This window comes from Siphateles boraxobius, unplaced genomic scaffold (assembly GCF_051911475.1).
Source record: "Siphateles boraxobius isolate OS27281-9 unplaced genomic scaffold, OSU_SipBor_1 31, whole genome shotgun sequence".
NCBI classification, from domain to species: Eukaryota; Metazoa; Chordata; class Actinopteri; order Cypriniformes; family Leuciscidae; genus Siphateles; species Siphateles boraxobius.
The window spans coordinates 5,178,322-5,193,122 of NW_027508931.1; the positions used below are offsets into that span (position 1 = coordinate 5,178,322).

The window sequence follows — 14,801 nt, forward strand, 5'->3', positions numbered from 1 at the left end:
TGCATTCCCTGTGCAATCTCTTCATGGCAATGCTCTTTTTTTCTCTTTCATACTGTGATTGGCTTGGCTTCTGCTTATTAACTGTAGAACTATCAGGTATGTATTCAGGCAGTTCCTTCAACGTTCATCACGTTTAGCATGAGTAACATCGATTTCATTTCATCCGAGTTATTTTGTGTGCATTTCATAAGAATGTTTTAGTGTCCTTTGCGAACGCCCCACACAATTCCATTGTTTGCAAAAGCGTGCTTATTTCATTGTCATTCTTTCCGTCAGACATAATAAGCATCTGTGTTGTGAAAGTAAATCACAATGTACAATCATGCAATATTTGGTGTGTTTAGATTCAGAGCATCAACTCTATGTCATTTATTTTCATTATATGGTCATAAAGGTTTCCTTGCATGAAGCCTGACAATGCTTGGTTGCTGTGTTGACATTATCCACCCTAATCTGTCTTCATCATTCTGACCCATGGGGCATCTGTGTTGACATCTGCATCAAACATTTCATGTGTTAAAAATGCTCATTTTCAGTTCATTCAGTGCATCTTGGTGTACACTACCGTTAAAAAAGTTTGGGTTTGGTAAGAATTTTAAAATGTTTTTGAAAGAAGTATTTTATGCACACTTTATTTGATCAAAAATACATTATTAAATGTATCAGATTTGATCAAAAAATTACATTACACAACATGTTTAAAAAACATTTTTTTTTAAATTGCTATTTTATTCATAAAAAATTTCACAACATTACTGGTTTTAGTAATGTTGTGAAATATTTTTATGAATAAAATAGCTTTTTTTTTATTTATTTTTTAAAATATGTTGTGTAATGTAATTTTTTCCTGTGATGGCAAAGCTGAATTTTCCTCACAGCCATTACTCCTGTCAGGAAATCATTCAAATATGCTGATTTAGTGAAGTAACATTTAATATTATTATCAATGTTGAAAACAGTTGTGCTGCTGTGTGATATATTTTTCTCAAGATTCTTTGATGAATCTTTGATGAAAGTCTTTACTGTCACTTTTGATCAATTTAAAGCATACTTGCTTATTAATTAATTTATTTCCCAAAACTGTTTTACTTACTCCAATCTTTTGAGCGGTAGTGTAATATTCCATTCATGGATTGCTTATTCACCCATGTCTTTATTGCCTTTTTCCTCTCCTCTCCTTCTCTTCATCTCAGGTCGAGGAGGACTACAGCCGCAGCTGGACAGTGCCATGCAGGATGTGAGTGACATGTACCTGCTGATGGAGGAGACTGAGAAGCAGGCGGTGCGCCGAGCCCTCCTGGAGGAAAGGGGGCGCTACTGCTCTTTCATCAGCTTCCTGCAGCCTGTAGTGGTGAAAATCAAGTTTTTAATGTTGTTTATTTCTCTATGTGGTGTTTTTAATATGCTTTAACACAAACAATGTGCAAATTCATAGGTCAACACCATTGCTGAGTATTTTCTCCTTAATACTGCAGTGAAAAAAAGATATTCTCAAAAACAGTGGTTTGAAATCGCCTCTGTTTCTTACATCACAAACTACCTTGTAACCAGTCACGTCAACGTGCGGGTGGGCTTTAGCATCTCATTAAATATGCTGCGAAGCAGGGGAGTCTCAAGAGAAGCCAGGTTATCCTGGTATATGTTTCTGTTGATATAAAAAGTTGTGTACATTTAGCAATATAGCGGGTGAATTATGTACATGATGTCTGTTACGATGTTATACGATGTTCATCATACGATGTGATGAACTAACTTATATGCCTTTCTCCACTGACGTTCCAAGTTGTTCAAAGCTTTTCTATGGATGCTGATTTTTAGAAGGCAGCCGTATGACTCTGAGATTGCGAACTGGAACATGGTTTGTCGTTTGTGTAACATTAGCAACACATTATTAGCTGTTTGATGATAACATAGTAAAGCAGAAGGCTAATTATATTAATTATCATTATGTGTCCAACGTTGAAGAGAGTGATAAATGAAACGCATTTCCATTCTGAAACAGCGACTTGTTGAATAGCCTGTATGACTGAGTGGAGTCGGGACTCATTTGCATATTCATGTATCCGCATACTAAATGAAGCAAGAGTGAGGAGTTGCATTCAAGATATTTTAATACATGAATACATCTTTTTCACAGGAACAAACTTTAAATTGCGATTTTGGTGGTCAACGATGAGTTTTACTTCTAGAGGTCTAGCAAGATTATTTCTTCTTTTTGTGTGTGTAATATATTGTATGTTTTTTTGAGGATCTATCTATCTATCTATCTATCTATCTATCTATCTATCTATCTATCTATCTATCTATCTATCTATCTATCTATCTATCTATCTATCTAATTTGAGTAAAAGAGCTTGTTGCTATTTAAAATTAAATTGCAAAATTAAATTTAATGAATCAAATATCTAATTAATCAGCATCAACGTCTTTCCTCAGATTGGTGAAATTGCCATGCTGGGAGAGGCCACTCACCTTCAGGCCATTATTGATGACCTCACTGTGTTGACCACTGACCCACATAAACTACCAGAGGCCAGTGAACAGGTGCTTAAACATACATATCATTGAACACACCCACACACACACACACACACACACACACACACACACACACACACACACACACACACACACACACACACACACACACACACACACACACACACACACACACACACACACACACACACACACACACACACACAGAGAGAGAGAGAGATAATAATAATAATAATAATAATAAGGAAATATTAATTTGACTTCCAATAGGTGATTTTGGATCTTAAGGGGTCTGACTACAACTGGTCATACCAGACCCCACCTTCTTCTCCCAGTAGTGTTGGATCCAGGAAGAGCAGCCTTTGCAGGTTCTTGTCTCATCGTTTTTATCACAAATAAGATTTCCCATCTGTGCAAAATTAAATGTATTCATGTCGGCTACTGATTTATAATGATGTAATTAAGCCATACACTCTTAAAAATAAAGATTCCAAAAGGGCGCTTTCATAGTGATTACCTTTTTTTGGTTCCCCAAAGAACCTTTCAGTGAACAACTCTCAAAAGAACCATTTTTCCTTACTTTTTTGGAATGAAAAGGTTCAATGGATGTTAAAGATTTTTATGGAACCATAGATGCCAATAAAAGTGTATATGTCTCAAAAATACTCAGTTGCATTTAGAGATTCTTATTTGGTTATTTGCTAGTTTTGAGAATAACGCTAATGATTCTCTAACGGTTCCTCTCAGTTTGGTGCATCTGCCACCTGGTGGCGCCCATCGCCTGAGCAGCGTCTCCTCTCATGATTCTGGATTTGTCTCTCAAGATGCGAATGTGCACTCCAAACCTCCCTCCCCCATGCCGTCTGACATCACTAGCCAGGTTTTTACCAGTTCATCTGGTGTTTTGTTTTCATTTGTTATGTTTAATGCTGTTTAATTTCCACATCCATTTCACTGACCTATCTTTATCTATCTCTGGTAAACAGAAGTCCTCCAGTTCTGCATCCTCAGAGGCTTCAGAAACCTGTCAGTCAGTCAGTGAGTGCGGCTCTCCCACAATAGTAAGTATTATTTTATGTCTGGAATTTGAATAAATATATGGTTTAATTACTTAAACTCTTTGGCCGGCACCTCAAACTTACTTTTTTTTGTTAAGTTGACAGAATTCTGTTGTCATTATTTGCCTTATTGTCTTTTATGTTTCTTTGAATTAAAACTTTCAAGCACAATGCCCATATATGAGGACTATAAAATTCCTAATGTAACATTATCCCCCTCTTGTCAAACAGCATTCAAAGCAATTCTTGATCTGTTTGCCATATATATTTTATGCATTGAAGGGTTAAGCTAGCAATTAGAATTATTTTGTTTGTATATTATTATGCTGTTATTTGGTGTGGGGTATTTACTGTGGTGTTGTTCTCCGTATTTGATTGGGCCATCCTGTCGTTCCGTTTCCACAGTTCGGCTCATCCTTTGCTACCTTTCGCCCTGCTCACTGTTTTAATGACTCCATCAGGCCTCACTCTTACATACTTCCTGCGTCCCCTTCCTATAATCAATCCCCTGGATCAAACTCCCCTTCACCCACATCAAAGGTTCCTTACTGGAAGGTTTGTTTTTCATTTTGACCATTCGGTCAGCCATTGTTTGCTTTGTTGTGTTCTGTTATTCTTTGCAAAACATTATTAGTTTTAATTTGTTTACTTTTTATCTCATCCCATTTAATTTCTTTGTCATCAGCTTTTCTTTATTAACCAACATCTGGCTCAGGCTCGCTGTTTATTTTTGTTGATTAAAATGAACATCTACTAAATAAGTCAATTGAAATTGCAGACCCAATGCACAGGTCATGTCCTATTCTGGCTATATTTTCATGACCCTGAAAACAATTTCCTCTTGCAGCAGGACTGGTCAAAGGCAGGTCACTATGAGCAGACGGCTGTAACCCAACAGCGCAGGACTGAGGCTGCAGAGCCCTCTAGTGGACTGGGAGGAAATGGACTAATTCACCCTGAGGATCCTTATAGGCTAGCTAGGATGAATTCTAAAGATGTCAAGGTCCTGAGAATGTATTTTTTATATATAAAAATGAAAACATTAATGAATATATACAGTACCGGTCAAAAGTTTGGAAATATTACGATTTTTTTTGATAGAAGTCTCTTATGCTCATCAATCCTGGATTTATTTGATCAAAAATACAGAAAAAACAGTAATATTGTGAAATATTATTACAATTTGAAATAATGGTTTTCTATACTTTAAATAGAATTTATTTCTGTGATGCGAAGCTGAATTTTCAGCATCATTACTGCAGTCTTCAGTGTCACATGATCCTTCCGAAATCATTCTAATATGCTGATTTATTATCAATAAACAGCTGTTTCAATATGAAACAGCTGTGCTGCTTAATATTTTTTTGTATAACCCGTGATATTTATTTCAGGACTCTTTGATACATAAAAAGTTTAAAAAAAGAACAGCATTTATTTAAAATTGAAATCTTTTATAACAATATACATTACCATTTAGTTTGGGGTCAGTATTCTTTTTCTTTTTTTTTTTTTGAAAGAAATTAACAGTTATTCAGCAAGGATGTTTTAAATTGATAAAAAGTAATAGTAAAGATTTATATTGTTAGAAAACTACTATTTTGAATAAATGCTGTTCTTATTAACTTTTTATTCATCAATGAATCCTGAAAAAAGTATCACAGGTTCCAAAAAAATATTAAGCAGCACAGCTGTTTTCAACATTGATAATAAATCAGCATAAAGGATGATACCTGAAGGATCATGTGACACTGAAGACTAGAATAATGTAAATTGTAATAATAAAATAAAATATAAAATAAAAATTTAAAAATTTCACAGTTTTTTCTGTATTTTTGATCAAATAAATGCAGGCTTAAGAGCATAAGAGACTTTTATCAAATAGATTAAAATTAGCAATGTTTCCAAACGTATATATGTAAATTAAATTTTTTCTCTCCTTTTCTTTTCCCCACAGCATGTTAAGCCGATGTCTTCTGCCGCTAGTGAGCTGGCGATGGTTCTGACTCGTGGGCTTAGTGTAGATCAGCAGCAGAAGAGCAGCTGTGACTCTCTGCAGTACTCCAGTGGATACAGCACACAGAACACTACACCATCATGCTCGGAGGACACTATCCCTTCACAGGGTAATACACACAGACAAACATGAACATAAAACAAAGTACAGTTGGTACAAGCCTCTAAAACCCATGTCCATTCCATTCAGAGAATACTTAGTATGTATTCACACACGCAAATATTGACAACATGCTCTTTTTTGAAAACTATTGGTAACTGTCTGTAAAACAATAACAAAAGTGACCAATTTTGTTAGCAGGTTGTAGATTCAACAGGCTGCTGCTAAGTTAACGAAACTGAACTTTGATCAACAAAAAAGCATAGAAATAGTATAATGTAGAAATTATGTTACCAATATAAATAACATAAACCGTTTTACCTAGATGTAACAATTTCTATTCATAGTTTTCAGTATTGAATGTACTATAAGTTTATATAAATAAACTACCGTATAGTTGGGGCTCCCCATACTAAAAATAAGTTTATTCAATTGTGCTATTAGTATACTTTTTTAACACTAAAAATAAGAAAGTCTACTTTTTATGTACTTCTCAGAAACATACTTAAAATTTCACTTAAAGGAATAGTTGACTTAAAACTGGAAGTATTGTCATAATCTACTCACCCTCAAATTGTTTCAAACCTGCATGAATTTCTTTCTTCTGCTGAACACAAAAGAAGATATTTTGAAGAATGTCGGTAACCAGATAGTTGATGGACCCCATTGACTTCCATAGTAGAAAAAAAATACTTATGGAAGTCAATGGGGTACATCAACTGTTTGGTTACCGACATTCTACCGAAGTTTGTTTTTCTTTTAAAAATAAATTAATACTTTTATTCAGCAAGGATGCATTGAATTGATCAAAAGTGACGGCAAAGAAATGTATAATGTTACAAAAGATTTTCATTTCAAATAAATGCTGTTCTTTTAAACTTTCGGCTTATCAAAAAGTCCTGTAAAAAACAATAATAAAGACAATATTCATCATGAAAAATAATGTAAATTCTTTGACTGTGAATTGGTCATTTAGGAGACAGGCCTGAGTGACCCAAATGACCTAGGCTGCCATGGTCAGCTAGAAGAGTAAATATATGTTTTAACATGTGTTGGGTGCTTCTCTCACAGAGAAGAGGGGGCAGGTTTCAGTGAACAGACATGTAAATCTCATAAGCTTGAAGAAGTCATTCAAATCATTTGATATTTATAGGATAACTTGATTACAGTTTTTCTCGATTGCTTAAACGGATTTCTTGAAACTATGCCTCGTATTCTCAAAACAGTAAACACAAATCCATAACTTCTCACCCAATTCCCCAAACATCCTATTTTCTGGTCAAAATGAAGCTCTACACTCAAAACCATTCACTCTCGCTGAAATAACAAAACTTTACCCTCAGACATCACACACAAGCCCTCGCAAACACACACACTACAACATAGTCATACACACTGGTGCAATAAATTCAAAACAACATTTCCAAAACTGTTAAGTTATGTTGCTTGTGCAACAGGCTATATTTGCCCTAGCCAGGTAGCGGGGGTAAAATCCTCTTGCATGCCTGTTCCCTGCGGGCACGCATCAACTGAAATATTGGGCAGGCTTCTTCCATTTCATTGTCTCTGTGTCCTAGAAAAATAGAAGTACTGATTACTGTAACACATCCTTTTTACAAAATGGAAGCATTCAGAAAACCCTATCTGTATGTGAGGCAATTTGATGCATTTCTGTTTGTTACAGTAGTATAGTGCGACGGCTGCAGTACATGTACAGTATCCATTGGATCCATTGTTCCCAAACTGAATGAACTGACTCTGGCCCTTTTATATATCTATTGAAGGTTCTGATTGGTGTGTGATCAATTTTGACTCTTAGTGTTTCCACTTTGGTAATTGTGTGCTAACTGAGCTGAAGCTGTGCTGACGTGAACAATATTGAATGCTAGTGCTTTCTAAATGACAACATGGTGTAGGCAATGAGAAATGAAGGGATTTGTGAGTTTTGCAGTGACAGTTCAACAAATCTAAGTTATGTGTCAAAAGAGGGGAATAGTGTTTGTAGTTTAGGGAAATGGGTGTGCTTTTTGATAAATATTTATAATACATATGTATATATATATATATATATATATGTCTATACAAGACATTTACTAATCAGTATCAGTACATATAAATTACATATAATGTCTATACAAGACATTTACTAATATATATATATATATTATAAATTATTCAATAATTATTTATATCAGTATCAGTAAATAATTTATATGTACTGATACTGATTAGTAAATATAAATTATCAGCTCAATATCCATAGATAATTAACTTATTATTAATTTACTAATTTGTTAATGCAGTATTTGTAGTGACTTGGGCAATGGGCAGTTTTGCGTGATCAACAACATTGGCATTATATATAACATTTAGTGGCATATGCCACACAAATACTGATGTGCCACAAACTTGAAAAAATCATTACCGACTTTAATACGTTTAACTGACATTTATTTAAAAATATCACTAAAATAGGCTATTTATTTATCATCTGTCAGTCACTACTGGAGGTGTCACAACATACGGCGATTTTCCGTGACACAGTGTCAGTGTTCTGCGATAATGTCAGTGGCACATGCCACTATCCACTGGCACATGTCATGTCACTGGCACATGATATATAAAAAGAATAAATAAAATATAGTCAAGACATGTCAAATTGAGACTTGTTTGTCAGGTGCTTTTTTTGACATGAGGCACCACCCAGCATACCCTGTTCACCACTCGCCACTGGTGTATACAGTATACTTCTAATCAACATTTCTGTCGCATTAGTTTATCTTTATGCATTATGGGATGGCTGCATGAAGTGCTTCCTTAAAATGTATCTTAGCTTATCTTCTGGAACAATCTTTGAGTCGGGAATGTGCTTATGATGCCTTAAAATACTACCTAAGATTATACTAATACTACCAGAGCCACAGTTTTATCAATTTAATAAACTTTATTTGATTATAAACCTTTTTGCTAACAGGACAAATCACAAATACGACCCATTGCTTGAAGTCAGAGTTTGTCTGTTGTTTGTTTAGGCTAAGAGAGTTCAATAACATCTTCTCTTCCGTTTTCTCTTTGCAGGATCTGAATATGATTGTTATTCCATGAATGGCGATGGTGATAACGACACACAGACAGACTTCGACAAGTCCTCCACCGTCCCTCGCCATAGCAACCTGGCTCAGAACTACCGGCGTATGATCCAGACCAAGAGGCCCGCCAGCACTGCAGGACTGCATGGAGCAATGGGTACCCAGGGAACCTCAACAACCAACGGGAAGGGAAGTGGTGTTATAGCCTCAGGAACGGCCACCATTCGTAGAACCCCTTCGTCTAAAACAAACGTGAGACGTACCCCGTCCAGTGTGGGTCCGATCCCTATTCGACCACCTATCGTCCCCGTAAAGACCCCTACTGTCCCAGACTCACCTGGATTCCCCAGCCCTCCTCCTGAGCACAATGGAAGTGAGGAAAGTCTGTACAATGATGAAACGTTGGAAATTTTAGAGTACAAAGCCTCTCCCAAGCGAATGAGTCTGCCATCGTGGGGAAGAGCTGGCGGTGGGAGTGTCTATGCCCAGCAACATGGAGCTGCGGGCTTCAGTTCAGAGGAAGAGCAGACACTTGCCGCCAATCGCCACAGTCTGGTGGAGAAGATTGGAGAGCTGGTCGCTAATGCTCACGCTCTCGGTGAGGGCCAGTTCCCGTTCCCCGCGGACCCTCAGGCCAGCCAGGGCCACCAGCAGGATCAAGGACACGAGAAAGGGGGAGAAGATATGTTGAAGACCATCCGTAGAGGGGTGCGTCTCAGAAAAGCGGCCTGCAATGACAGATCAGCACCAAGGATCATGCGATAGTTCAGTACTGCATATCTGCCAAGTCTATTGCTATAGACTCTCTGAATGAAGAGGAACAATATATAATGTAAGATATGAGAAGAGTGTGATTTTTCAGTGTTAAAACCTGGCATCTAACAACTAATAGGCCAGTATCAATGTTACATGTTGAGTGTGTTTGGACACAATACTCATCTGGACTATTATTATTGTAGTTATATTCACCAGATTTGGACTTGTATCTCTTTGACAGGCATATTATGATGGACATATTATGTCCTGAAGGACAAGAATGTAATGTTTAAAATGTGTATTAACATACTAGTAATGTCGGTTGTTCCTTTTTTGGAGTCACACTTTGTAATGACTATGTTCTTCATGTTACTTCAATGTAAATGCTATGTTAAAAAAAAAGACATTTCTTTTCCCACAAGTAATTATTTTAAAGAGCCAAAGTCTTGTTCTCAACTGAAAAGCTGCAAAAAATGGCTTACACCGCAGCTCAGTCTCAGATGGACCACACAATCGAATCACCGCACATGCTGTAAACTGCCAAATAAAGCACATCAGTTGTACTAGACCAGAGTAAAGATTGTTGTTGTTGTTGTTGTTGTTGTTGTTGTTGTTGTTGTTGTTGTTGTTGTTGTTGTTGATGATGTTGATGATTAACAAAAAACTTTTAAATACTTGTGGATAATTTTAGAAATGTGCCATCCATTTTTTATAGGAATTGTCCAGCAGGTGGTGTGAGTTCCTTAATTCATGAAGCAGATGTTTGTTTGTTTGTACACTGTATCATGGTAATGAAATGTTTGTTGGACATTACCATGATTGGAGTGCCGTGTAAATATCACTAAATATAAATATGCAGTCATTCAGTACAATGGTATATATTACCATGTTTTGGGGTAATACTATATTATGCTTTGAAGCGTTGTGGCCATTGTAAATACAACTGAATATTGGTACAATCATATAGTACCATAGTATGTATTGTGTAAATGACATATCATTTATAATTTTTGTGCATTGCCATGATGATACCACGGTATTCTTTGCTTTGAAATTCCATGTAATACCAATGAATATGGATATGCAAATTATAAACCACTGTGGTATTTATCAGAGTACTTTTACTACCACAGTAAGCTACTTTGTTTTAAGGGTACTGTACTGCCTATATTTCACTAACAATGTACTTGTTTTTATGCACAGAACTGGCTACCAAGTACAAAAAGGTGTGTGATCCCATTTACTCTTTTACAGATCTTGAAGGCTCTTTTGATCTTTTGTACTTTTGTTCAGCAGTGCCCGAGATTACCCGCATGTGGGGTTTATATGACCCATCCCTGCGATTAAATCTAATTGATGGGATAAAGAGCCGGACGTGGGCTGAAGGAGGCGTTTGATGTGGCAGCTGGAGATCGTGAGAATGAGGAGAGGCAAAAGCCTCTTCTCCAGTCACTCATTCACTCACTCACTCATCACATCCCCGTCGCCGTCATCCCCCCCTTCGTGATGGACGGGACCCCCACACTCCGCTCCGGGCTACACATACAGGGATGTGACACTGGTGCGCATCCCGCCGTCAGTCGCGCAGCAAAGTGGCACGCGTGTCATTCTCCCTGACAGACGTGCTCGTCTGCCTATCCACGTTCCTCCGTTGCAAATGCGAGACATGACTGTATACTGATGGAGCCACGTCACAAACATGACAGCGCAGCAGAAATAAACACATCTTGAGCAATGCGATCTGATCTGGAGAGTATAGGGGGGTGTTTAGAGAGGGACAGCAGAGAGAAAGCACTTACGCACAGGGGCACTTGGCTAAAGCTTTGTTTGTCTTTTTAGTCTTATCTGCAAAACTGGACTTTGGGATTGTATGTTATAGCTATGAATTTAGAAATGTTCAATGATTGTACAGGGTGTATTATATTTATTGTAGTATTATATTTACATAAGGGGTGTGGTCATGGCCAAGACATTGGCATGACTCGGGCCTTTACAGTAGCGTATTTACAAAACACAGGCTATATGGTTGCTAAGATTATACAGAAAGTGAATTAAAGGTAAATTATACGGTGAAATGGGACAGTATAACTACGGAGTTTATTTTCTCGCCTAATGAGTGAATTTCCTTTTCTTTTCTTTTTTTTGGCTGAGCTCTGTGAGACCATCGTTAATGTGACGTCATGTAGGTGGGCGGTACAGGCACTAAACAGAAAGTTGACCTTGAAAGGCATAAAGTGAGGAAAATGACATGGTTAGTTTTTATAATAAGGTCATACAATCGTCATAGCTACTTTATTCCACAAACCTTTGATGGAAATATGAATATGATGTAGGCTTACTACTGCAACAAAATAAGTAATAAAAAAGTGCTAATATCACCATTCTTTTTTTAGAATCAGGTTGTTTTTATTTTGTCCCATTCCCCAAAAACACACGCTCCCACAAGTTAATATGTTGTGGCCACAACAAAACTAAATTAACAAAACATGTCCCCTTGCGTGAGATGAACATCAAGAACATTTGTAAACAGAAACGTGTGAACGTGTTATATAGGGGTATAACTCTTTGGTATTATGATTTTACAGCATATAGGCCTATGACTAAATTAGCAGTAGTCTATATGGGGCTATTTAAAGGTTATTTAACGGTATACAATGACTGACTGAAATTTTAGATATTAGAATAGTGTATGCCAGTATGTTCATATTTATAACTCTTTGATTAGGGTTATAGAGCATATATTATGTGGTCTTGAAGCCTATACATTATAAGTGACCAGTTTATATAATTCAGTAACTCATGGTATTGGACATTGGCATCAGTGTATTTATTTATATTCTGATTGTATTAGAGTTTAGAGCAGATGTTTTTTTAGCAATTTTTTTTGCTGCATTGGACAGGCTACAATCTCATTAAATTGTACTTTTGCAGTTTAGCCATTGATTATTTTTCTAATTATTTTGTCAATACTGTGATCTTGCAGGCCATTAGGTGTGGCTTTTTTTTCAGTTGATATTTTTGGAGACAGGTAACACAAGCTATTTAAAAATAAGTGGTGTACTGATGAGAAATAATTCTTTTGTTCTTTTCAAAACAAAGCCATTGACATAAGCTTGCTGACAGATGCTGATGCTTTCAATACCTCAGAGACCAATGATGAATTACTGCAGACACACAGCGCTGAGCATGCAAATATGTCCAGCTACACTCTGATATTGCAGCAGGGGAGGACAATGTGCTTACATCTTTAAAAAAAAAAGACGCCCTGTTTGACTATCTCACTCTGCATTAATTTTGTTCATGATGATTAATAATTTGTCAAATTAATGTTTCATTTACCATGTGCTTTATGTATATAGTGCTTTCTATATGTGTTTTTAGGCTAATATATAAATATATAGTGTAGAAATGTATTCTATTACATTGCACTTTGTAACAGCGGTTATATTAATTCTAGTTTGTAGGCTTATAAACTGAAATTTCCTATATTATCTTCTTTTCCTGTTTATTCTTAAGCCATTTGCTTTTGTGTCTTCATCATTAAATATAGTCTAGACAGTCTAAAAAACACTTCATTTCAGAGACAGATTATCTAATGAAGAGCACTTCCTCTGTTTTTTTCATTGCTGTTGCTCTAGGGCCATATGCAAAGCAAAACAGATCCACTTTTCTCTCTAAAATGATTAATTCCATTTCAAAAGTATTTAGCAACAATTTTTTTGCAACAAAAAAACTTTTTGTTGTTATTCCTTTTCCCTTGCAACACTCTTAGAAGAAAAGTTTTTATAGAAACTTAAAGGGTTCTGTCAGGTGCAGTACTTCATATATATAACCTTTTAGGGGTTCCCATCATGGGATCATTTATGGATTTTGTTTTAATTAATTTTTAATTACATTTTATGAATTAATCTTTAAACATGAAAGTAATATGTCATAATTTAAGACATTGCTCCATATAGACCCTTTTTTGGCATGAAAGTGTTCTTTAAAATAAAGTCAAGAACCCTAGGGTTCGATATAGAAACCCAACAAACCTTAGGATTAAGAGTTGAAAAGTGGGATGAAAATGTATCTATGCAATATATAAAAAATGTGTGTCTGTGGGATTATATGGCAATATCAGTTATACAGCAACACACAGTATCGTTGTATTCCACGGTTTGGTATTGTGTTTGTATAGAGGATTTGTTAGAGCAAGTCAGATGACAATGAAAGAGAGATCAGAGTTTAGCTTATGCAACACCTCAAGGGAAGAAAATGTTCTTTAGCCTCGCGGTCCGTGTTTGTATGTGTCTATGTGGCTTCCAGATGGCAGGGAAGAAAACAGACTGTAGCTGCGGTGGATGGAATCCCTGATGATCTGGAGAGCTCTTTGCCGGCAGCGACGGTTGTTGAGGTCTTCGATGGCAAGTAGCCGAGTCCAGTGACGCGTTGGGCAGTTCTGACTACCCGCTGAAGGGCTTTCCGGTCTGAGGATGTGCAGCTGTCATACCAGACTGTGATGCAGCAGGTCAGAATGCTCTCAGGAAGTTCTCAATAACTGGGTGGGTAGATTGAGTTTGAGACGGGAATTCATTTGGGGATACAGTATGTGGTGAAAGGAATGTCACATGAATCTTTCCAGTCTTTTATTATCATCTTCTATTGACCAATACAATAGAATCCAATACCCAAATACAGTTGTAATCGAAATCATTCAACCCCCATTTCAAATCAGGTTTATTGGCAAAATGTTCAAACTTTCAGCTGTTTGCAATGTAACAAATCAAACAAAAGTAAATGAAATAGCTCAACACAACAAATATTTCAAGTGGTTTCCCCAAATTCAACTGAAAATGCTACTTTTAATGACTTCTGCAGTCTTAAAATTATTCATCCCTTCAAGGCAAGCTTATTTAGTACTTAGTAGAACACCCTTTTTTGCTGTTATGACCTACTGCAAACAAGATGTATAACCAGACACAAGCTTCTGGCTGCTTTTCTGAGGAATCTTAGCCCTTTCCTCATGACATGAGCAATGGCCTCCAGTTCAGTAATTTTCTTGGGTTTGGGTGCTGCAACCACCTTCTCCAAATCCCACCAGAGGTTTTCTATCGGGTTCAAGTCAGGTGACTGTGATGGCCACTGTAGGATCTTCCAGGACTTCTTCAATGCCTTGGTAGAATTTGAGGTAAGCTATGCTTGGGATCATTGTCCTGTTGGAAGTTCCAATGACGCCCAAGCTTCAGTTTCCTCACTGACAGCATTACGTTTTCTCCTAGTATTTCCTGATACTTCAATGAATCC

The 14,801-nt window shown here is 36.7% G+C and overlaps 1 protein-coding gene across 6 annotated transcripts in view; it reads left to right on the forward strand.

The window, feature by feature from the left end:
• mtss1la (MTSS I-BAR domain containing 2a) overlaps nt 1–10,086 on the forward strand; it is a 31,379-nt gene extending 21,293 nt beyond the window's left edge. For 3 of the 6 annotated variants that reach the window (XM_077193483.1, XM_077193488.1, XM_077193489.1), the window contains exons 7-15: nt 1,194–1,351; nt 2,437–2,544; nt 2,770–2,867; nt 3,247–3,379; nt 3,486–3,560; nt 3,963–4,112; nt 4,405–4,560; nt 5,512–5,680; nt 8,749–10,086. In XM_077193483.1, coding sequence (XP_077049598.1) covers nt 1,194–1,351; nt 2,437–2,544; nt 2,770–2,867; nt 3,247–3,379; nt 3,486–3,560; nt 3,963–4,112; nt 4,405–4,560; nt 5,512–5,680; nt 8,749–9,524 — 1,823 coding nt within the window. In that variant the 3' untranslated portion in view covers nt 9,525–10,086. The remainder of the gene's footprint in view (nt 1–1,193; nt 1,352–2,436; nt 2,545–2,769; nt 2,868–3,246; nt 3,380–3,485; nt 3,561–3,962; nt 4,113–4,404; nt 4,561–5,511; nt 5,681–8,748) is intronic. The other 3 variants (XM_077193484.1, XM_077193486.1, XM_077193487.1) reach the window with 3 other exon arrangements.
• Nucleotides 10,087–14,801: the final 4,715 nt, after the last annotated feature.